Source organism: Vicugna pacos, chromosome 3, assembly GCF_048564905.1.
Source record: "Vicugna pacos chromosome 3, VicPac4, whole genome shotgun sequence".
Classification (NCBI taxonomy): Eukaryota; Metazoa; Chordata; class Mammalia; order Artiodactyla; family Camelidae; genus Vicugna; species Vicugna pacos.
The window spans coordinates 29,135,869-29,159,106 of record NC_132989.1 but is presented as its reverse complement, the minus strand read 5'-3'; the positions used below and the strand labels follow the sequence as shown (position 1 = coordinate 29,159,106).

General features: G+C 49.2%; 1 protein-coding gene across 1 annotated transcript; it reads left to right on the top strand.

The window, feature by feature from the left end:
* The first annotated feature begins 514 nt into the window (after nucleotides 1-514).
* Nucleotides 515-2,935, top strand: CSF2 (colony stimulating factor 2). Its single transcript, XM_072950399.1, has 4 exons — nucleotides 515-708; nucleotides 806-847; nucleotides 1,581-1,706; nucleotides 2,503-2,935. The coding sequence occupies exons 1-4, from the start codon at nucleotides 550-552 to the stop codon at nucleotides 2,608-2,610; spliced, it is 435 nt and encodes a 144-aa protein (XP_072806500.1). The 5' UTR covers nucleotides 515-549; the 3' UTR covers nucleotides 2,611-2,935.
* The last annotated feature ends 20,303 nt before the right edge of the window (nucleotides 2,936-23,238 follow it).

Sequence of the window (23,238 nt, the reverse complement as noted above, 5' to 3'; positions counted from 1 at the left end):
AGAGTCTTCCTCATACTCAAATCTCTCACTGTGGCCAGCACAGTGGGCTCTAGGAGGAGAAGGGAAGGCTGGGATCAGAATAGGCCCCAGGGTGGGCACAGCCAGACCAAAGGCTTCTTAGGATAACAGGCAGGATGGGGAGCCAGGGAGGGAGGAGGGGCCAGAAGCTTGATCCAGTGTCTCCCAGGCCCCGCCCCGACCACTCCAGGCCAGGAAGTCCAAGCTGTGCCCAGAGGCCCCTCATAGGGAGGGGGAAGCCTCGCACCAGACTGTCCGGGAGGGCTGGAGAACGCTCAAGAAGGCCGGCAGGTGGGCTGCCAATTCTTGGAAGGGCTCATTAATGAAAACCCCCAAGCCTGACCACCTGGGGGAAAGGCTCACCGTTCCATGTGTAGCTGATAAGGGCCAGGAGATTCCACAGTTCAGGTAGTTCCCCCGCCTCCCTGGCGTTTTGTGGTCACCATTAATCATTTCCTCTAACTGTGTATATAAGAGCTCTTTTGCCAGTGAGCCCAGTGCTCAGAGAGAAAGGCTAAAGTCCTCTGGAGGATGTGGCTGCAGAACCTGCTTCTCCTGGGCACTGTGGTCTGCAGCATCTCCGCACCCACCCGCCCACCCAGCCCTGTCACCCGGCCTTGGCAGCATGTGGATGCCATCAAGGAGGCCCTGAGCCTTCTGAACGAGAGTAATGATACTGATGCTGTGATGGTGAGTGAGGGAGGGAGCACAGCCCAGGCCTGGGCCACCTCGCTGGCCTGGACTTGCCCTGCCTGTCAGCTTGGTAACACATTTTCCTTTTCTACAGAATGAAACAGTAGAAGTCGTCTCTGAAATGTTTGAGCCCCAGGTAAGATACTTCTGTCTGACACACCTTCCCAAAGGCCTCTGCCTTGGAGGTTGGCTCCATTTTAGACAGACCCTCACAGAGTTGTCTACTTTCTTGCTAGTCAGCCAGCTGCCAGAGGGTTGCTCAGGAAGCCACTGGCCTTGCCGCAGTGGCAGTCACGTGAGCGCCTTTATTAGCTGAGCAGCTGTGAACAGACCTAACATTCAAGGGATAGGGGTTGTCAGGGGACAGGTGGGTAGGCAGGGGTTTTGTTATGAACAGGGGCTGTGGGCTCTGGGCACTCACTGTGCCCTGAGACTAAGTCCTGTGGAACCAGGGTGCTGGCTACAGAGGGACACAGAGAGGTTTCAGGAACAAACCTTGCTCATACAGCAGGTCTTGGTGAGGGTCCCCCTTCTGCTTCTTCCTGAATGGTGAAAGGACAGTGGCCTCCTTTCCTGGGAGCTGGGACCCTCTTATGATGCCAGGTCAACAGAATGTGGCTGTGCTAGCTGTGGGTGGCCTGAGCTGAGTGGTGAGGAGGAGTCAGACTTGTGCCTGCAGTAGCAGGGGGACAGGGCAGAATGTATGACTGGACCCGGCCTAAGATGAGTCAGAAATCATCCTGTGCCCCTCCCAGGCCTTACTCTTGGGAGATGGGGATGAGAACAGAAAGGAGTGATGGGGAGGTTGTCCTGTGCCCACCAGAGTGCACTCAGCCACCTGCTCACCAAGGAACGGACATTTCCCACAGGAGCCGACATGCCTGCAGACTCGCCTGGGGCTGTACAGGCAGGGCCTGCGGGGCAGCCTCACTTCGCTCAAGAGCCCTTTGACCTTGATGGCCAGCCACTACAAGCAGCACTGCCCCCCGACTGAGGTGAGTGGCCACATCAGGTCCCCAAGCAGGAAGGTCTCATTCTAGGAGGGTGGAGGGATGGTCAGGGAGAGAACTCTGGCTGTGGGTGTTCAGGACCCCAGAGGGTTTCTGTGTCAGCAGGTTTGCAGCGACTAGCCCCTCCAGTGAGGGAGCAGCCCAGCCCATTTTCAACTCCAGGAGTTAAAGCCCTGGAGCTCCAGAGCCTACAGCGCTCCCTAGCGGGAGCTGCTACTAGACCTGTCACTGCTGTCCTTACCGTTAACGCGGTCAGAGGTGAGGCAAATACAAGGAAACTCACGCCCTGCCTAACTAAGGCCCAGAGGAAGTTCCGGGGCCCAAGTGTCACCTTCCAAAAGGACTTTCCTCTGGCTCCTCATAGAGTGCCTGGGTTGCCTGGGAGCAAGGACAGAGGCTTACCTGGAATGGGAAAAGGCCCCAAACATTCCTTTTCTGTGGGAGAAGAGTGACCTCTGTGGCTTTGATTCCTGCCCCTTCTGGGCTCCTGGAGACGGCCCGGGCCCAGCTACCCTGCCCTGGCCTAGGACAAAGAGGCGATGGTGGCCCAGTTACCTAGCAGACCAGCCTCTAGCTGGCACTTTACCAGGCCCCTGGTCCCAGCTGCCATTGGGAGAGCTGTGCACCTGACCCAGTTAGCAGGTAAACGCCAGACAGGCCCTCTGGCCTCTTGAGTTCTAAGAGGCAGCACAAAAGCATGCTGGTGCTTCTTCCACGTTACCCACTCACGCCTGGACTCAAGTTTCTTTCTTTCTTTCTTTCTTTCTTTTTTTTTTTAAAGGAAACTCCATGTGAAACCGAGATTATTACCTTCAAAAGCTTCAAAGAGAATCTGAAAAATTTTCTTTTTACCATCCCTTTTGACTGCTGGGAGCCAGTCCAGAAGTGAAGCAGGCCAGATCAGCCAGAAGTCAGCTTGGGAGCTTACCTCACAGACTGCTGCCCTCCTACCCACAAAGAGCCAAACAAAACTCAGGATCTTCACCTTGGAGGGACCACAGTGGGGGCCAGGGCTGTAGGGGCCACAGATTGCTCTGGGTCATGTCGACCCCGATACAGCCATGGTAGGGGAATGGGAGCTGTCGTACACTGGCAGGGATCAGTAATATTTATTTATATATTTATGTATTTTAATATTTATTTATTTATTTATTTAAGCTCACACTCCATATTTATTTCAAGATGTTTTACATAATAATAAATTATTAAAAATCTGTTCTTACTTGTGCAGTTTTACAGTTTGTTTTCAACCATAAGCAAATGCTGGAGATGCTCCTCCCTCAACAGGGCAGGGAGAGGAGGAAGCTGGGAGTTGGGGGAGGAGGCAGAGGCCTGCAGCCAGTCGGGGCAGTTGGAGGGGCAGTGCTGTCAGAGCACACAGGTGGTGAGAATAGGCCTGTGTGTAGCGTTCTGCACATCTGAACATGCTTCCCTGGATGCTCAAGGGTTCCTACCCCAGAGAGAGGTTTCCAGGTTCACTTGGAAGTCCAAGTAACCCAGCCAGGGGGAAGCTTGCTCCAGAAAAGGGGCATCGTCCTTCTTGGGCAGGTAGGGGATTCCTGGGGCTTGGCTGGTCATTGTTGAATGGGCCTGTCCTAGCATCAAGCAAAACACCTGTGCCCCTCAGAGGCCTAGAACTGTGGCTGGGCCTTGCCCCTCACACTCCAGGCTTCAACCACTCCCAGCATGAACAAGCAGATAGACTAGCTGTTCAGGGAAAAAGAAACCAAACCACAGGGGTCAGAGCTCAGCATATTTACCAAACTTTCCCCAAAATGGGTGATCTTAATCTTTTGAGAGTCAGAATGTAAGTTCAAAATTTGTTAATATATGGCTCTAGTGTGGCATTTTTTGAGCTGGTTTTTGTTTTCACATGAAATTTCACATGCAATGTGGCGCTTTCCCCCCAAATTCATGTCCTTCAGGCTGAGAAAACAGCAGCTCTCCTTCTTCCCCTTGCTTTGCCAGTAAGGCCAGAGCTCTTGTTCCTGAACCCATCCTCCTGCGTCCCTCCTGGGGTCTGTGAGGAAGTAAGTATGTCCCTAAGTGTCAAGAGGGCAGTGAGGCCAGGCTTCTCCTTGATGGGTGGGGCAGGGGAAGCTCGCTTGGTACCGCTTTAGCTCCTGCCTGGCTTTTTCCACCCCACTTGCTCTCTCTGCTCTGGCCATCACCTGCAGACAGTGCCAGTCCTGGCCAAAGACCTGCCCCATATATAGGCAGAAAGATCATGAACTGAGATGTGATTATGAATAAAAATTCTTAGACCAAGTCTGAATTTCAGCAAAGACAAAAATCCACTAAGAGTGCTGTAGTCATAGAAAAACATATCTTGCCCAGAGATAAGGTAGGTCCTTTCTGTCTTCCACATAAACCAGCGATAACTGATAAGAGCTTTAGCATTTCCTTAGACTCATATATATAGGTAACTCTCCCCACAGAAATGCTACCAAACCCAGGGCTCAGATCAGCTTAGAGCTACCCTCAAGCCGTATCATGTACCTGTATGTGCTCCTGGCTTGTGTGCTCTGGGGCTTGGAAAGCCATTCCGCCCGAATGAAGATGGCCAGCACATCTCTCCAGGACAATCACACGGCAGTCTGCGCTGAGATTCAGAAAGAACTTACAGCTGACAACATTATATACAACGTAAGTCTGGGTCTTCATCAAACATCACTTTGCTCTCAGGGACCTCTGACAAAAGCTGTGCTTCTGACGAACTTTTCCTGCTTCCAGGGTTCCTTCAAAAGGCCCCAGAACACCAGTGAGGTAAGGAGCAATCACCCCATGGTCACATCTGACCGCTTTTGAAAGATATCACTCCAGTTGGCACCAGGGCAAAGAACAAAAGATGCTGGGTCAAGAAATTTGGGGAGAGAGCTGAGAGTTTGAAGACAGAGTCTCCAGCTCAGCCAGCAGATGCACCAGCGGCTAGATCCTCGGATTTTCTGCTTTCTCTAATCATCGTCCCAGAGCAGCCCTGTGCCTGAGGAGAGACCAGATACCCATTGCAAAGCTTGCAGGGCCAACAGGTCTCCTGTGGGAGGGTAGGGCCTGAATTTGGGTCTACGGCTCCATTTGGCCAGGGTAACCAGGGATGGATGAATTTGGGGTCAGCCAGTACCACCACCAACTCAATGCCCCCGACTCTGTTTCAGGAGCTCTGCTATGGGGAGTTTATAAAGGACTTCATCTCCACCCTGAAGGAAATCTTTCGGAAATATAAAGAGGACTATCACATAGAAAAGGTTTATAAGGACATGGATGAACTCACCAAAATCTGCCCAAAGTTGCAAGTAAGTTTCTGTTTGCTCTTAGGGGAAGCTGAGACATCATTCCTCTTGCAATCACAGCCAGAGGCCCAGCGGGACAAAGGGCTTTTTATGGCCCGCACTTGCCACATGTGAGACTTTAGGTACTATTTCCTGATCCAGAAGAAGTCCACTCACTGACAGGGGCTGGGGCTTAGGAGAGTGGGGATTCAGGGGTTGTTCTAGAGATTTCTGTCTTGTCCTCTGCAAAGCCCTTGTGCACAGGGGTCAGTATGGAACAGGTCAGGGCAGAGCTGGTTGTGGATTTAGCCTGGGGAGAGAGAATGGCCACTCAGTGCCAACCCCGGCTGGATGGCCAGTCTAAGCTGCCTCTGGCTTGCCCTGCCCTTGGGGCCCCTTCTGGGGTAATGAGCTCCACTGGGAGCCCATGATGGGGGTATGGGCAATGGCTTAGGGGGACATGTTGTGGGGAAATGACTGAGGTGGCCCTCTCTCTCTACCCACCTCGATCTTTGTCTCCTATGTCCTCCCACCCTGTTTATCCTCCTGTCCTTGCCCTGGGCAGCTGTGGGACCTGCCTATACCATGCTGACTCTCTCCCCAAAGCTATGGATGGTCCTCAGACCCAGGGCTCCACACTCACCAGAGCTCCCAGTGCCCTCCTAAGACAGATGGGGAGGGCCTGCTCAAGTCACCTCCTGGGGGATGGAGGGTTTACAGGACCCTAGTAGCTGGGAGAACAGAGTTGTTGTTGTTGTTGTTGTTGTTGTTGTTGTTGTTGTTTTTGTTTCTGCTAAAAACATAAATATGTATTTCTTATTTAGCCAACAGAATCACACAAGAAGTGTACTACTGAGACAAGTAATTTCTCAAAGTTCAAGGAAGCCTTACGGAGGGTTGTCATATCTATAGAAGGATGGAAATCTTGTAAAATGATCAAGGACATCCTCTGAGACCTCATCTCACATGCTGGTGCCCCAGTAGTTAGAACTGTAGGAAATGGGATTGGAGGAATCTTGGGAACAATTTACAGCCAGAGTGTGAGAGTTTGCTGGCCCTGGGCCAGAAGACAAGGCTTAGGGTGGGTAATGGGGGCAGGAGGTGTGCTTGAGGAAATATTCCTGTAACTGATTCATCAGCATCTGCTGCTTCAATAAAGCTGGAGTATGGAAATGCTGTTAAGACTTGTGACAGAGTCTCGTCCGCCTGGGGCCTTGACAGACTGGAAGGGGCAGGGGGCTGGGGTTGATGGCTCAATAACCAGGGTTCCTGACCTGGAGGGCCAGGGGTCTCTCAGGAGGAGAAGCTCAGCAGGGCAGGTGGGAATCCCACCTCATCTGCCCCTCTGTTGTACCTCCTAGTGCCAGTGGACAAACAGTGGGGGTTCCATCAATGTCAGTGCAGCTTGTTACTACTGCCCCTCTTCTCCCTGTGTCCTTCAGCACTCAAATCAGATCCTTTCCCAGACTCCTCTGCCCAGCCTCACTCAGTACGCATCCACCTCCAACCCAAGGGCCCAAGGCCCTCCTTCCTTAGGGCTCTACTACAGTTCCTGGGGAGTCCTAAGTCTAATTCATCCCCATCACTACCAACCGAGGACCCAATGTGGCCACAGAAGGGTCAGCCCTGGTAAATGGCTCAGGGCAATGGGGGATTTCAGGCTACTCACCGAGGCCTGGGCACCACAGAGGAACTGGACCAGGTGGCTGCCCACAGGGCCCAGGGACATCGCCAACCCCCTAGCTTCTTCTAAACTAGCAAAGAGCTATCTGACTTCAAATTAAAGCCCCTCTCCTGACCTGCAAAGCCCCTCTCAACACCCTCCAGTGTCTCCTTGGCATAAGAGCTGCCTCCCTGACTATTAACATCCTCACACCCTCAGAGCACAGGGCCCTGCTTGTGGGGAATCTGCCAGTTCCTTAGGTCCTGAAATGCTGCTAGACTAGGCTACCAACTCTGACTCCCTGGTCTCAATGCTAACCCAAATTCTGATCATTTGAACAGTTCATTAGAGGTGACTGGGGTTATCTCACAATCCCAACAGCCTCCTACAATCCAAACCTCTCAGACCACGAGCTTCTTCCCCAAACCAGGAAAGATAAATAACTGTTTTGGGGGGGGCGGTAATTAGGTTTATTAATTAATTAATTAATTAATTAAGGAGGTACTGGGGACTGAACCCAGGACCTTGTGCATGCTAGGAATGGACTCTACCACTAGAGCTATACTCTCCCCCAATAACCTGTTTGAAATATAATTAGGTATCAATTTGCAACCACAACTTGGCTCAGGCCAGGCTTGCCCACAGTCTGCAACATCTACCCATGGACAGACCTTGCTCAGCTGTAAAGCTTTGGATTGTGTCCACAGTCAGCACACAGGTCCACTACAGCCCTGCCCACCCCCATTCCTTGCCCTAGGATTTCCAGGTCACACCCTGCTCCTTTCCACCTTGAGGGCCACTTCAGCCTGAAGGTCAGTCAGTGTGACTGAATGAAGTTGCCAAATTACCTCAGGATATGGAGGGTGGCCCTGTGATTTGGGCTCAGCTGATGTGGGGCCAGGGACCAAAGGTGGTTTCAGCCCAGAGAAATCCCAAAATCTAGTCCCCAGAGGCTCTGAGCTCCTGTCCCTTGAGCAAACCACACAGGTGCTTAGGGTTCTCAAGGCCACTCCTCTGTGACTGACAGTAGGGTCTGTGGGGTACACAGCAACATGGGGTTGCTGAGACAGGCTGGCCAGAAGACCTGACACTTCATTGCTTCAGCCTCCTCTTAGCCTGAGGCACCTCACAGTAGAGGGCTAGGGGCTTGCATTTACATTCTTGTCATCTCATTGCCATGTTCAGGACAGCAGGGTTGCACGAGTTTGGCTTGCCACTAGCTTGCTGTGTGACCTTGGAAAGGTACCTCAGTCTCTCAACCAAAGTCCACAAAGGCAGTCTGGAATCTAGACCCAAAGGCCAGACTGCAGCATAGGTTCAGGGTCTTTATCAAGCTAGAGGACCTCAGAGCATCTAGCTCAACTCTAGGGAAACTGAGGTTGACAAGACAGGCTCTGGCGCCTCTCCTGGGAAATAAGAAAGTTAGGAAGAATACAGGAGGGAAGGCAGCCATATGGCCCGGAGTAACTGCCCTTATCCTCCTGACAACCTTAAGCCCTGGCCAAGGCCACCAGAGAGTCACCCATGAAGAGACCTTGCAGTGAGGGCCACTTGGATTTTCCATGTGCCCTAGTTTTCTCTCTAATTATGCTCAGATCTGGACAGCAGTACTGAGGAGCCTGCTGAGGGCTGGATTCAGGTAGGAGAGTCATGTGGGTACTGCTCTGGACACCTAGGCAGGCCTAAGCCCACAGTTCCCTGGACGCGTACTGGAACTTCTGCCTCAAAGCCTAAGGAAAGGCAGTACATTGGAAGGCCAGAGCTCTGGGCTGGATTCCTGGGCATGGGAGGCATGGCCCTGAAGCCCAGTTGGCTGAGACTGGCCCTGAGCACCTCCTCCCCCTAGGAGGCCAGGAAACAGGTCTGAATTACATTCTTCCATGGGAGACAACCATGGGCAGGCCCACTTTGGCACTAAGGAAACACTCTTAGATTTGCTAGGCCCACCTCTAGACCAGGAGGGAGAGCAGGGCTGGGTGGTCTGAGAAGACAGGCTCATCCATACATCAAGACCTCCTAGGACACCTCAACAGTTCCCTCTCTTCACAGGGGCCTCCCCAGTGACCACCTCACCCTCTATCACCTTCTGCCTCCTAGGGGGCCTCAAGCCCCTTCAGAAATCAGGAGTATTAAGTTTAGAATCAGGAACCTAAGACATGCACTAGAGTAGCAGTGCAGCCCTCTCTCATATGCTAGTCCTTGAGAACTGGAACAGCTCCATTGGTAGCCACATAGCCATCTCTATTAAGGGCATAGTGTAGCCACATCCTCTGACTTAGCATTCACGTTCAGGGAGATCACATGAAAGACAGGAGGGAAACTTCACCTCAGAAATGGCCAATCTGTCAATCCATGAAATGAAATGATGGACATGAAGTTATTAACATGGCAACACAGCAAGGCACTTGTGAAAGGTCCAGAATGGGATTGATGCTGAGAGGACCCCTGTGGGCCAAGACCTGGAAGGAAATTGGCATGATGATTTAGGTAATGGGATGGCAGGTGAGTCTTCTTCTTGTTTTTTTCTACCCTGTGATGGCTACAAATGTGGACATGGCTGAATCTGAGGAGAGACGTTGAGTGCTAAGGTCAATGGGCATCATGTGGTTCCCTTGTGTATGGAAAGCTTGCATCCTCAGTGTCCCCAGCTAAACGGGATCCTCAGTAATGGCTTTCACTGCACTGACTGATGCTGAAAATTGGTTGTTCAGCCAAGACGCTGGTGATTAGCTTACAATGGGGACTACATTCCTCAAAACCCAGAGCACCGGTACCCTCTTTCTGAGATAGCATGGATAGCAAAAAAGGCCTGTCTGCTCTTCCTTGGCAGGCAGGGAAGCTCTCACTTTGGGCCTGGAGATTGCAAGGTACTGTCCAGGCACCCTTCATTAACCTCACAACTGCTCTTTGTGTAGAGTCACAGATTGCGGTTATACATCTGGCCTGACGCACAGCCCCAAGTAGGAAGGAGTCCTTATGCCTCTTGCTTTCTGGGTGCCTGCACATGTCTGTACTTGAGGATTCAGGGTCTGTATACTTGGAAGCGGAGGGCAGGGGCTTCACGAAATAGGCACGTACTGTGCCAATCTGGGCTTCTAAGCAAGCTGCTTGCTATTTGTGCTGAATGCACAAGGCTCGTTGTTCTGGATCTGGAAGCTTCTGCTCTGGGCCCTCCCAACTTGTTACATGGGCTTCACGAAAAAGAAATCTGGTATGTAAGTCTCTTGGGCCTCAATTTTCTCATCTGTGAAGTGGGGTTGTGGCAGAGTCAGAGAGGCCCCAATTCCAGATCAGTCTGACATAAGGAGGCCCAGACAGATGCAGAGCCCTGCTGCCCAAGGCCTAGGTTAGAGCTCTGTTGAGAGCACCCTGATACTGGCCCTGCTCCTCTGAGGAGAAGGGAGGCCAGAATGCTGATGGCATCTGCAGAGCAGGTCAGAGCAAGGCCAACCACCAAGACAGGAGCTGAGCATGAAGAAGGGCCATCGCATCTACTATCAGCTGGCGGCTGTCTCAAGGCCCAGAGAGGCTGTGAACTTCCTGAGGACCACACAGGAGGTGAAAGATAGAATCCTCAGACATGGTGCCACAGAAGCCCCCTTTCTGGGCCCTCAGATGGGCTGTCAGGCACAGACCTCACCCTCAGAAAAGACTGACCAATTTCCCTCCTGTGAGGAGACCCTGAGCTATGGCTGCCAGGAAAGATGCAGCTTCACAAGTTATTTTTCACTGTGGTTTGAGATAACAACAGCGAAACAGTTTCATGTTGCTGCTACTGATGTTATCTCTGGCCCAGACCTACTCTTTCAACCTGAGAAATGATTAATCAAAAACTTTTCTCCCTTTTCTTTTTCTCAACTTCAAGGGAAGATGAGCACAAACTCCCTAGGTTCTGCCCTCAAACGCACCTCGTGGTCCTCACCCAAGGCAAAGGCCGGCACTTCCTTCAAGATCCTGCGGTTCTTCTGAAGGCAGGGAAAAAACCTTTAGAAAATTATTTTACTTTTCTTTTTTACTGAGTTATTGTACAATAAAGTACACAAATCTTAAGTATACAGTTCAGGGAATCCCTTTATTTATATTGATGTAACCAGTACCCAGAGCAAGATGTGAAACATTTTCCAGCACCCCCAAAGGCTCCCTGAGCTCTCTCCCTCCGAGTCAGTATCCACCCTGCTAAGTATAGGCACCTTTCCAACTGCTATCACCATAAAGTCATTTTGCCCATTGTTTGAACTTCATCTAAGTGGAATCACAGACTGTGCTCTCTTTTATGTTTGACTCCTCTTGTGCAACATTGTATTTGTGCAGTTCTTTCTGGTTGGCGCATGCAGTTGTAGTCTGCTCCTTTTTGTTTCTGTGTAGTATTCCACTGGGTCTCACAATGTATTTTTTCCCATTCTACTGCTGATAGGTATTTCAGCTGTTTCTGCTTTTTGGCTAATATTAATAAAGCTACTATGAACATTCTTGTATTTATATTTTGGTGAGTATATGTATGCGTTTCTGTCAGAAAGGCTGGAATGGTGTGGAATTATTGGGTCATAGGATATACATATTTTACTTTTAGTAGGTACTGCCAAACTTTTTTCCAAAGAAGTCTTTTATAAACAACATTGCTGTTGGTTTTCCTACCTTTTGTAGACACTGCTTGTCCATCAGACACTGAATCTCTCCTCTCCCTTCACATGATCTGAAGCTGCTTCCCAAATGTTCTCGTCATTATTGGAAATTCTTCTCTACATTGTTCAGTCTTGCCCAACTGTCAGCATTCTGAAAAGCCAACTGTTGGGAAACAAAACCCAAATCCGACTAAGCTTGGCCCGAGGTCAGACCTTGCTCTAAAGGCCCTGGGGACCGTCCTTGGGGAGCTTGGCTTGGCAGGCTGCAGTGAAGCACGTGCATTAAGAAGAGCAGAAATTAGTTTATTGCTTTCCAGTTCTCCATGCTGCCATGGCTGTGGAGGAGTTGCCTCCACTTCCAACATCTCCCTCTTGGAGGAGTTAGCTCAAGAGGAGCCCAGTATGACATGGATGTGGATGTTGTCTTGCCAATGCATTGGTAAGTGCAGTCCTCATCCACAGTGTTTGGCCCCAGAGTCTCTGGAAGGCTTTGAGGAAGCTGTGCTGTGCCACTGTTCTAGCAGAAAGACCAGGCCAAGGGGATGAGCCTGTGATCCTCTTGCTGTCTCAGTCCCCTAGTCAGTTTCTTACTGGTGCTTTCACCTCCCTAGCCCCTTTCATATCTTCTCACTTCTCTCCATCCCACAGCCTTGCCCTGGCCCACCCCATCTCTCTCATGCAGATGACCTCCTCAATTGTCCCCTGGGCACTGTCTCTAGACAGACCCCTCCTGCTTCTCTCCCATGGCAGCCAGATGGATTCATGCACCTATTAATTCACTCAATAAATATTTACTGAGTGCCTACGAAATATCAGGAACTATGCCAGGCTCTGCAGGGAACCTAACACTTGAGGTGCTTACATTGGAGTGCATGTGTCTGACTGTGTCCCATATGGGCTGCCTGCTGGCTCAGTGTGAGCTCTAAGACCTTTGGTCTAGTCTAAGACCCTGCTCTGTCATTCTGGCCTCACAGCCCTTGGAGATCCCTCCAACCTCACTGCTCACAGCCCTCTGTCTCCCTCACAGCAGCCCTGGGCCCCAGGAACAAGAACAAACCATAGCTCTCATACCATCCCCAGGCCCCTGTGCCTGGAATGCATCCCAGTCAAATGACTGGCATTTTTCTCCCAGTGGGATAGATCAGTGTCCAGTTGGAGGTGGACATATCCTCTACTTGGGCATCCTGCTCCTCAGCATTTATTCAGGGGTTTGTCTGGACACCTCCTGGGTCTAAGGGGTGCCCTATCATCTACTGGGGACCTGTAGGGTTTCTGCCTTGAACTATAGCTCCTTTCCCCAGGTCTGGAGAGGACTCCTCACTGTATAGGTACTAGCTGTGGCTGTGTTCCAGGGTCTGATGAAAGTGAGCCTATTCTCACCTGTGATTAAAAGAAATGCACAAAGGTTTTACGGAAGTCAGGATGAAAAAGTAGCATAAATTTCCCAAAGTTTAGAAAATGCTATGTGGGACAAAGATCAAAACCAGGCTATAAGGTGCCCAATACAACCAGGGATACTGTTGTCACTATCCTTATCAACAACAGTGTCTGAGAGGCCAGCCAAGAGGATGACCTTGGGCTACTAGGAACCAGGGAAGCTTGGAACCCAACATCAGCACAGCTCCCTTCTCCCTCTCCCACTTAACGGATTTAGAAATTATCTCAAAGGAAGCAGAAGGGAGGGAAGACCAGCTCTCTGGCAATGTGTCATACTTCCTTCTGCCCAGAGCCTGGGGCAGCCCCAAGTTGTCCTAATGGAGGCCTTGGCTCCTGCCCAGGCCTCTTGCGCCAGCAGGGCTGGATAAGGGTGGGGTCATTTCGTGTGCAGGCCAGGGAAGCAGCAAGTTACTTGAGCCACAGCTTCAAGTCAGAAACTATATGATAACTCATAGTCTCCCCCATCCCCCCACACCCAGCAAAGTCACCCTGACTGACCCCCACAATCCTTGAGCCCCTTCTCCTACAGGGATCTCTCTAGGGAAGTCTCAACTGAAACAGGGCCAGGGCCAGGGATAGGGCTGTACCCAGCCCAGATTCACATGAAGGCTGTGACTCAGACAGATCCTAACACCTCCTCTCACAGGTCCAATCCCTAGAAATGCACACCAACCAGTTTTGGAACCAAGGCAGAAATTAGAGGAAACTGCAAGAGCCTCAGGCCATGCCCTGGGTCACAGTCACAGACACACATGACAACTCGAGCATCTATGAATCTCAGAAACAGAGAGGTATAGCCTTGGGCTCTACAACCAAACAAAAACAGCAGGCATGGCCATGGGCCTGGATTCCCTAGTTATCATGAAACCCTGTGGAAGGAAGGAACATCTTTCCTTAGAGTCAGCCAGTCCAAAAGTCCAGGAATCACAGGCAGATAGACAGGCCCATGACAGTGACAAACAAATTAGATAGCCTAAGGCTCCTGAAAGTAACAGATGGATAGTCACTGACAGAGTCCCTGGCACTGACAGGTTCAGCCAAGGCTTGGAAGGGATGGATGGAAAGACTGGCTGGGGACATTGGCAGTGTCAGACTGACAGACAGAGGCAGATGGACAGACTTACGAGTCCCTCGCAGGGACACACAAAGACACAGCTGCTATTGTGGTCAGGATGAGAGGTGGCAGTTCTATTCTGAGCTCAGTCCCAGAGGCTCTTGGAGTTTTTCCTTCTTAGCATTGCAATCAGAGACTCTGAGGGACTCTTTCCATGGCCACAACTCCCCCTGCCCCATGATCCTCAGGAAGGGAGAAAGCTGTGGCCCTCACTATCCCTGAAGCCAGACTCAAGAATCAATTCATACCCCTGTCACCATCTCCCTTTCCCAGCCTTGTGGGGCATCAAATGATTTCCTCATATCCCTCCTGGGAACGCCAACTCATAGCATAGTGGAACTTTTTGTCCTGGGAAAGGTCTTCTTAGGGACCACTGTGAGGGCAGACTCTATGGGCACAGTGGACAGTATTAGGTAGAGGATGAAATCCACTGCTCCCATGGTTATCAGAGGACACTTAGCTCCAATTGACCAACTTCTCTCTTCACCTCCATGACCTCTAGGGCCCAGAGACCTAAGGGGCTAAAAGGTCTTGGCCAAGGGGAGAGACTCCAGGCCAGGCAAGGATAGGGTGATTAGCCACTTTCACTGGTAGAGACTGAGGCTGACTTGGACACATTCAGCTCTGCATCTGTAGTGTCCAATAACCCCTGAAAAGAAGTAAGACTTTCCAACCTTGAAGGGACCTTTGTGCTGAAACCATGACCAGGCTGCCTGCCTCAGGCTGGGTCACTGGGATGGAGACTCTGAGACAGAGATTAGCAAGTAGGATTGCTTATTGAAGGGAAAGAAAGGGAAGGGAAGGGATAGGCGGGAAACGGAAGGAAAAGGAAGGTGAAAAAAGGTATCAGGATTAAACAGAGAGAAGATGGATTAAATGCAGTCACAGCAAAAGTTTCAGCTGACTCAAAGGAGAGTTCCAGGGCTGAGATGGCCTCTCAGACTCTCCCTAATTTTGGGTGAAGATGAGGCTAAGCCTTATTCCTTGATGCTGATCACTAATTAGACATAGGATGTCCCTAGAAGGAGGTATGACTTTAGGTGTGGCAATGTTTTTCAGGCAAGGAAATTCTCAAAGAGAGGGGATGCCTTCTGAGAGCTGTCTTCCAGCAGTGCTACTGCTGGGGAAAAAAGATCTTGACTCCTAAAGGGTGTTCTGGGCAGCACATCATCATGTCCACCACAGTATACACCCCTTGAGCTGTCTGAATCCACTTCTTTCTATAACTACTTTCCATAGTCTTTGGGAGCAGCTTCTCCAGGATTCCAGTGCTATGCTGTTACATGTTTAACACTGACTCTTATTTCAAAATTTGTAGATATTGACAGGCATATGTAAAACAGATAAACAAGATTATACTGTATAGCACAGGGAAATATATACAAGATCTTGTGGTAGCTCACAGTGAAAAAAATGTGACAATGAATATATGTATGTTCATGTATAACTGAAAAGTTGTGCTCTACACTGGAATTTGACACAACATTGTAAAATGACTGTAACTCAATAAAAAAAAGTTAAAAAAAAAAAAAGAAAAAAAAACCTGACTTCACACACACACAAGCCAAATCTTGATTTGTAAAATTTGTAAATTGTCATGGTATAAATACTCCCACTAGGGCTGATTTGAAGTTTATAATGGTTCAAAAACTGGCTGGCAAAAATTTAGCAATGAGCTCGCTCCATCCAGGCTGAGTCAGCTCCAGCAAATCAATGATTCCGGTGTACTTCTCTTCTTGGAGTAAACTTAAAAGAGGAAGCTTAGTGAGATGAACTACAGCCCTGCTGTTGTAGCTGATTTCAGGGCCACAGTTAGCACTCATCTCCTATTCTATCTATTCCAGATTCCTCCTCACCCTCTATTAGCAATGAGTAGATATGTGGCTTCCCTGATGGTATAATTCCTGAGGGGTCTGACTGCCTGATCTGATTCCATTTTAGCAAGGGGTTGCTTCACTTGTCCCTTTACTATCAAAACTGGGGGAAGGAGTACCAGAGGGGCACTCAAATGGATCCCACTGTGTAGCACTGTAGAGCAGTACCCTTTCCTCTTTTTTTTAAAATTTTATTTAATTAATTAATTAATTTATTATTATTTTTTTTTACCTTTCCTCCTGATGATCAGGCTCAGATACCCTGCCACGATGGTGACTACTCTTCCTTTCTTCTGGTTCCTGGATACAAAGAGGTCAAACTGCTCTGGTAGCAACCCTGGCTTATGGTATAGACTCTTGCTGTAGTCCCTGGTGGAAGCGTTCCTTCCTGGGGAACCAGGATCTCTAAGGCCATAGAGTATAGAGATGAAGGGATGGGAAGCACACATTTTCCAAATGGGTCACAGGGAGATGGTAAAAAGGACCATTCATGTTTCTGTCTCTTGATTCTCAGACCTTTGTATTATATTTATCAGGACATGGCTCCAAGTGAGGGTCTTTGACATAGTGAGAACTGTGTCATGGAGGATGGCTCATTATCCTTCTAAGTACCTCTCTCAAGCTGGTGTTTCAATCACGCCTCCAACAGGCTGTTGCACAACATTCTATCAGTTTGGCAGCTCCTAGATAGTGCAGTTTATGATAAGACCAGTGGACCCTATGGTCATGGACCTACTCCTTCTTTGCCATAAAGTGGATCCCTCGGTTTGACATGATATTATATGAGACCCCATGCTGGTGGATCAAAAGCTGTGAAAGCCCTTGGGGAGTGGTTTGGCTGAGGCCCTGAAGACAGGAAAGGCAAACCTGTACCTGGAATGTGTTTTTATTTTTGTCAAAATGAATTACTGGTCCTTCCAGGGTCTAAGAGGCCCATTGTGGTCAACTAGCAACCAAGTGGCCTATTGATCTCCTTGACTCACAATATTGCATCTGGAGCTCAGGGCTGGTCTCTGTTGCCAGCAAGATAGACATTTGACAGTGACAATAGCTAGATCAACTGTGGTAAGAGCTCATGGTATTAGGTTTATGCATAGCCTGCATCCCTGTACCCATGGGTACTCCATTCATGTACCCATTGAGGCAGCACTGAGGTACAATGACAGAAGCTGGATGATATCAAATGGAAGAGTCACTACGTCTACCCGATTACAGTGCCTCTTCCATTGTGGTAGGCTTCCTGGCATTAACACTCAAATATGAAGCTTTTCATATTTCACACCACTAATGTTTGTCAATCACTTGTCTCTATAACAGACTTCCTTGTCCCCGGTCTTCTAGTCTTTCTCTTTCTAGGTCCCCAACCAGCTAGACAAGCCATTTGCCACTGCCCTTGAATCTATATATATTTTAACTTCAGCCTACCTCTCTATACAAAGTCAACGATCAGGCATACAACCTGAAGCTTTAGCAGACTGGATTTTTCCTCACTATTGTCTTTAAAGGTCATTCCTGAGTGGAGCTGTAGTAGAGTAACTAACCATTTTTGGCTTGACCCACATACTGATGTGATCAACTTATAAACCAAATTAAACTTTTACCTCTTCCATCAGCTGGTCCGCATCACCCATGTATCCATAGGTGTGAGCTAGGGGAAAGGCTCTGGTGCCATGGTGGTAGATGACATGGAGTTCTGGGTTACCTATTTCTGCAGCTTACTTGTGTCCTGCAATCTTGCTCACAATTAATTCCAGAATTACAATGTTACTGCTAGGCCCGCTTGACCTTCTCAGTGAGGCCCTCCAGCTCCACTAGGGTTCAGTAGCATAACAAGAGCTCTTTACCAAAAGGTGTAAAATTCCCCAATGCAAATGATATAGCTTTGCTCCAGAACCTTAGGGACACAATGTATTTTCCCACTACTGATACCTTTAAAAACCACAGGATCTGAAGATTCGTAAGGTCCAAATTGCAGGGTTACCTGTATTACAGCTTGAAAATGTTGCAGAGTCCTTGCCTGCCTGGGGCCCCACACAAAGGTGGCAGGCTTTTGAGTTATTGCCAGGTTTACAGGTCACAGTAGTATTCCCAAGCGTGCAACAGGTTGCATCCATAACCCCAAGGGGCCTACAAAACATGGTGCCTCCCTCTTCATGGTGAGAAGTACAACATGTAATAATTCATCCTATACTTCAGAGGAAATTTTCTGATGTGCTCTAGACCACTGGCTCCTTAAAAACTTCATTGATGTGGCAGGCTCTGAATCTTCATAGGGCTTATTTTCTGGAGTACTTTTATCTTGTCATAGTCATCAATGTGTTAGTCACTTCTAGATCATCTTGTCTGATCAGTATAACATTACTGAGAAGACCAGAGTTATGTTCTATAGGGCGCCCCAAATGATCCAGACCTCTTAGGACTACAGCATGAATGAAGGAAGGAGCAATAACGCATCCCTAGAAATCTGTACTGTGTTTGTTCCAAGTGAATGCAAACCATTTCTGACGGGGTGGAAAAGACTGGAGTCACCAGATTAGTGGCCACACACTGTATGCCTGAGGCCGTGTTAATCTACTGTAGCAAAGATATCACATCTGGCTGGCACAGTGGTTCCAACTGCAGCTACTATTTGTTGAACAGGTAGTAGCCCAACGCCATCTTCTAGGATCTAGATCTATCTGGGTTTTACTAGTAAATTAAAGAAGATATAACAGACTTCCTTTAGGTTTTTAATGGTGGCACCAATTTCTGCCATCATCTCTGCAATGTGATGTTTTTAATTTACAATTTTCGCTAGAAAGGGGAGACATTTTTATGGCTTCCATTTGGCTCTCCTCACTATGACAGCCCATATCACAAAGGCCAATGATCCAATATAGAGGATTATGCTAATCATGAAATATGTTTATCTGCTTATGTCACCTGATGGGTCTGGGAACCTAGAGGGCCTGCTCTGAGCAGGATTCTGGCCAAGAATCTACTTATTATCTGAACTACATGTGCCCCCAACTCTGACAAGAGGGTCTTGGTGCTACTTCAGATCTCCAGAGAATAGTTTCAACTCAAATCTTGTGTTCAATAATCCTTTAAATGCTTGTGTATTCTCCTTTTCCCAGTATCCACAGTTACCCAAATAATTGGCCACAGGTTCCCTTGGGGAAGTGCTGGAGAAATCATTATCAGGCACACTTGTTGTGGTATTGTGGGATCCCTCTATCTGGAGATATGGTTTCTTCTTCAATCAATGCACTGATTCTGGTAACAACCAATCTGGAAACTTGGCAAGGGGCTTGTGAATGGGATGAGTAGGCTCATCATCCTTGACTGATTTCTTCTGATTGTACAGAATAAGCAACATTGCTCTCAGTGAGCTCAGTTCTGTGACAACATCTTCTACTGTCAGTCCTGACCACAGAGGATGGCCACCAGTTTACCTCTTAGTGATGCTGGTATCCTTATTTCCAGCACATTTCTTATTGTTTTGGTATCTTTTGGATTCTTGAGGGGGTTTTCCAACCTTACTTAGTATATCCACTTGTGCATACCCACTTCTTCCATAGTCTGCCACAGCAATTCTGGTGTATCTACCTCATTTATTTTTCCTTGCTTCTAGGAACCATTCTAATGGTTTATCTGTATCATCTCCTGGGGTGCTTGCCAGTTTTAAACACTGCATCCTTGGATAGTGATTTCATAAACTCTTTTATCCAAATTTCTGTACCACCCTCTTTCCTGATCCAGAATCCAGTTTCATATATATTCTTCCAACTGCTGCTTGTACTTACTGGCTAGCTCTTGCATTTTGTATAGTGTAGATCCCTTTCTCCCCTAACAGACCCATTTCTGGTGAGGTTATATTGTGACTTAACCCTAGTTATTGGCCAAGTGGCCAAGAGTGGGAGTAGGAGCAGGTCCTGGAATGATGAGAGAACATGTCTTCCAGGACAGAGGCCACGCAGTTCTAACAAAGGTTCCAGCTGAACCCAGGGGCTCTCCTGGGATGGTTATTCAGCATTTTCTCACACCTTCATGCCCTCATCTTTATCAGTCACTAGATGTGAGCTCCATCTGGAAGCAGATGTGACCTTACACAAGGCAATTTTCTTTAGCAGAGGCAAGCCCCAAAGAGGACTGACCACCAAGGCTGTCTTCTGGTAGCTCTCCCAGCAGCCAGTGGAATAAAGCCTTCATTCATAAATGAGTGTCTGGGTTGCATATCACAGCATGAACCACACCACTTTTGAAATGTCATGCACAAAACCAGCTCCTGGGCAAGCAGGTCAGAAGCCTGATGCTTAGAAATCCCCCATTAAGATTCTATTGTTTAGCTTAAACCTCTTTCTATTGGGACATAAAATCCCAGGAAAGGGCCTCACTCCGCGGATCTCAGGTACCCAACTCCTTAGGAGAAACGGCTTCAGGGTCCCCCTCCCTCCCTAATACTGAGTACTCACTGTGCCTCAGCCAGTAGGTACCAGGGATACCTATCAGGAAATGGATATCCATTTCCTGGGTCAGAGGGTCAGGGAGTTAGGTACAATTCCTTGGGTAGATAGTTGCAGGACAGTCTTTGAAGGGAGGAGGAGTCATCTGCCAGGTGGCAAAGGGGTAGGGAGAACATGATGGGATGCCTAAAAGAGAGTCTTGCATTCATGGCAGGAGTCCTGGTGAGAAACATGGCAGGAATGAGCTGATACAAAGGTGGAAGCCAGATAGGAGAATTCTGGGCCCAGTAGCTCACAGTTAGGGTGGCTCCAAAGTGGTGGAATTTCCCCTCCAAAGAAGGGCATGCAGAAATATGTCTGGGGAATATCGTAAGTCTGAGGTGCTATTTATGGGGTAGTATGTTAAGAAAAGATAGGGACCCTAATTGGAGGATATAGGCCCTGATTTGGCCATTAGATCAAAGTTTGAGACACCTGTGCAGCCAAGGAGAGAAAGGATCAAGCCCTAAGTAACTTGCAAACCTAGAAGATGGGCAGAAGAAGAAGCAACTGCACTAGTGTCTGGTAAGAACTGGTCACAGAGGAGGGAAGGAGCCAGGAGTGGTGCCATCACAGGGAAGACCAAGAGGTCAGGAAACTCCCCTGATCCTGGAGAAAGCATGTCAGTGCAGGGTGAGGTAATACCTGTTTGCAGGGGCCTTGGGACAGGTAAGGTGAGAGAGTGATGGGGAATGAGGAGGTGATGTGAGTGGAAGAAGCCTGGATAGTTCAGGCACTGGGGGATGGGATCTTTGGACAGGCTGGATGTGAGTAGGATTCAGGTGAGAGCAGTCTTCTGCCTGTGGGTTACCCCAATTTCCTTTCCCAAGCTTTCCTCAGAGCCTTGATGGAGCAGGATGGACAGGAACTGTATTCAGGTCCAGGTGCCAGCTCATGCTTGGGTTTCCCCAAGAGGCGGGTCCAACTGGTCCACCCGTCTGTTCTGGCAGTTGTGAGCTCTTCTCAGGCAGGGCTACATCCAGCTGTTTTGAGGGCTTTCCAGTGAGCTACAGTGCTTTTGTCCCATGGAACCTACAGGGAAACCCCAGCTTTGGCCCCCACCCCCTGACTAAGACCTCCAGAATCTGGGCCAGAGGCCAGGGTGGGGCAGGCCACTGAGTCAGGACAGCGGTTTTCTGTCCAGAGATTCCCCTACCATCCATACCCCAGAAGATGACAGTGTAGGAGTAGGGAGCTCAAGCCCATAGAGTCATGGCAATGACTTACATCATTTCTTTAATGCTCACCACAATCATGTGAGACCATGACCCCCCTCTTTCACAGATGGCGTAACTTAAGCAGCAAGCAGAGAAATAGCTTGTCCTGAGCTATAAACCCAAAGAGTGGCAGAGATGAGGCTTGAACCCTAGTCTCTGAGATTTCTCATCAAGTGCTCTTCCATTACCCGCCTGCTACTCAGCATGAACCAGCCAGGATAAGATACTGAGAGAGATGGCAGGTCTTGGCCATGTAGTATCAGGATGTCAGCTAGACCTGAGACCTCTAAGTGTCTGCCCCTTGCCTGCCTCAGAACCCTCAGTGTGAGCCTTCCGGTAGAGGTAGCACCTCAGGCTACCACTCTTACCTCAAATCTCAGTCTGCCACAGCCTCACGACTCCTTGAGCCTCCAGCCCCCAGTACCCACCGAGGCCTTCCTCCCAGATGTCCCAGACTCTTTACAACCACCAGTGTGGTGAAACCATTTCACCAACAAAAAGACTAAAACACAGAGGAGTCCAGGCAGCTGGGGCAGTCAAGAGCACATGGGTCCAACACCTGCCCTAGGGCAGGTCCCTGTGTGCATGAATGGCATAGAGGAGAGGCAGCAGCCTTGTGTCTTAGCCACCTCAGTGAAGACAAGGGTAAGGCACCTGGGGCAGCCCCAGCTCCAGGGCCTTCAGAGGGGATCTCCTCTCCTTGTTCCCCACAGGAAGTGTGTGGTGCTGGTCGGCCAGCCACAGAGGCCTGGGCATCCCCATGGAGCAGTCTCACCTCTCCACCCTCTGGCCCTCTCCCCAGCTTCATCACGCTGGCAGTCACGCTTCTTATCTCAGAGTCTGGCTTCCTGCTGCTTTTAAAGAGACACGTGACCTACCACTGGCTAACTGCCACCCTGCCAAGAGGTCCTAGCCTCACCTCCCAGGGTCACGACACGCTTGTGCCATACACCAAAGAGAGGCTCTCTCCTCTCTGCTCAGCACCCAGGTCACTCTAAGGACTAACAAATATCCCAGTGACTGGAATGTGAGCTCTTCTGAGGGTTGGATAGATGGATGGATGGATTAATTGATTCATTCAATAAATACTTATTGAGCTCCTGCTTGCTGTATATCAGGCACTGACTGTCCTGGGTACTGGGGAAAAGTGGGAAATAGGAGAGATTCTCTGCTCTCTTGGTGGTTACATTCGGGGGTAGGGGGAAGACATAAAGCTGTGAACAAAGAAATTCCCCAGATAATGTCAGAGATAACAGCAATTAAGATAATAAAACATATGATGACACGGAGTCTTTGGAGTGATCAATGGGAGCCTTTCTGAGGAGGTAACATTCAGATGAGACCTGACAAGATGGACTTACACTTTTAAAGGATAACTCAGGCTACTGTACTGGCTAAAAGCATTGGTAGGGGGATCAGTGAGGAGGTTTCCAGAGATAATGACCTGAACTGGATAGTGGGGGTAAGAAGCGGGAAAAGGGGTCAGGAAAGGGGTCACAGGGAATAGAGAACACAGGATGGAGCACAGGCGGGAGGCAGGGCACAGTGCTCAAGGACCTGGCAGGTGGATGCCCTTTGCCTCAACTTTCCCACTCTCTGCTCCTCACCTGGCCTGGGCTCTTGGGAGGTCTCCGTTGAATGCCCTTGACAGAGCCAAAAGTATCCAGAAGGAGATGGGGACAGGTGGCAAGGGTGCCCTGGGGCCTGCCTGATCCAGCAAGCCCTCTCTCACTCTCAGGGTACCCTGATTCTGGTCATATGATGATATGGACTTGAGATGTAGCAAGTAACCTTCTGCCTCATGCTCCTGCACCTTGAACTCCTGGAACTTTGAAGA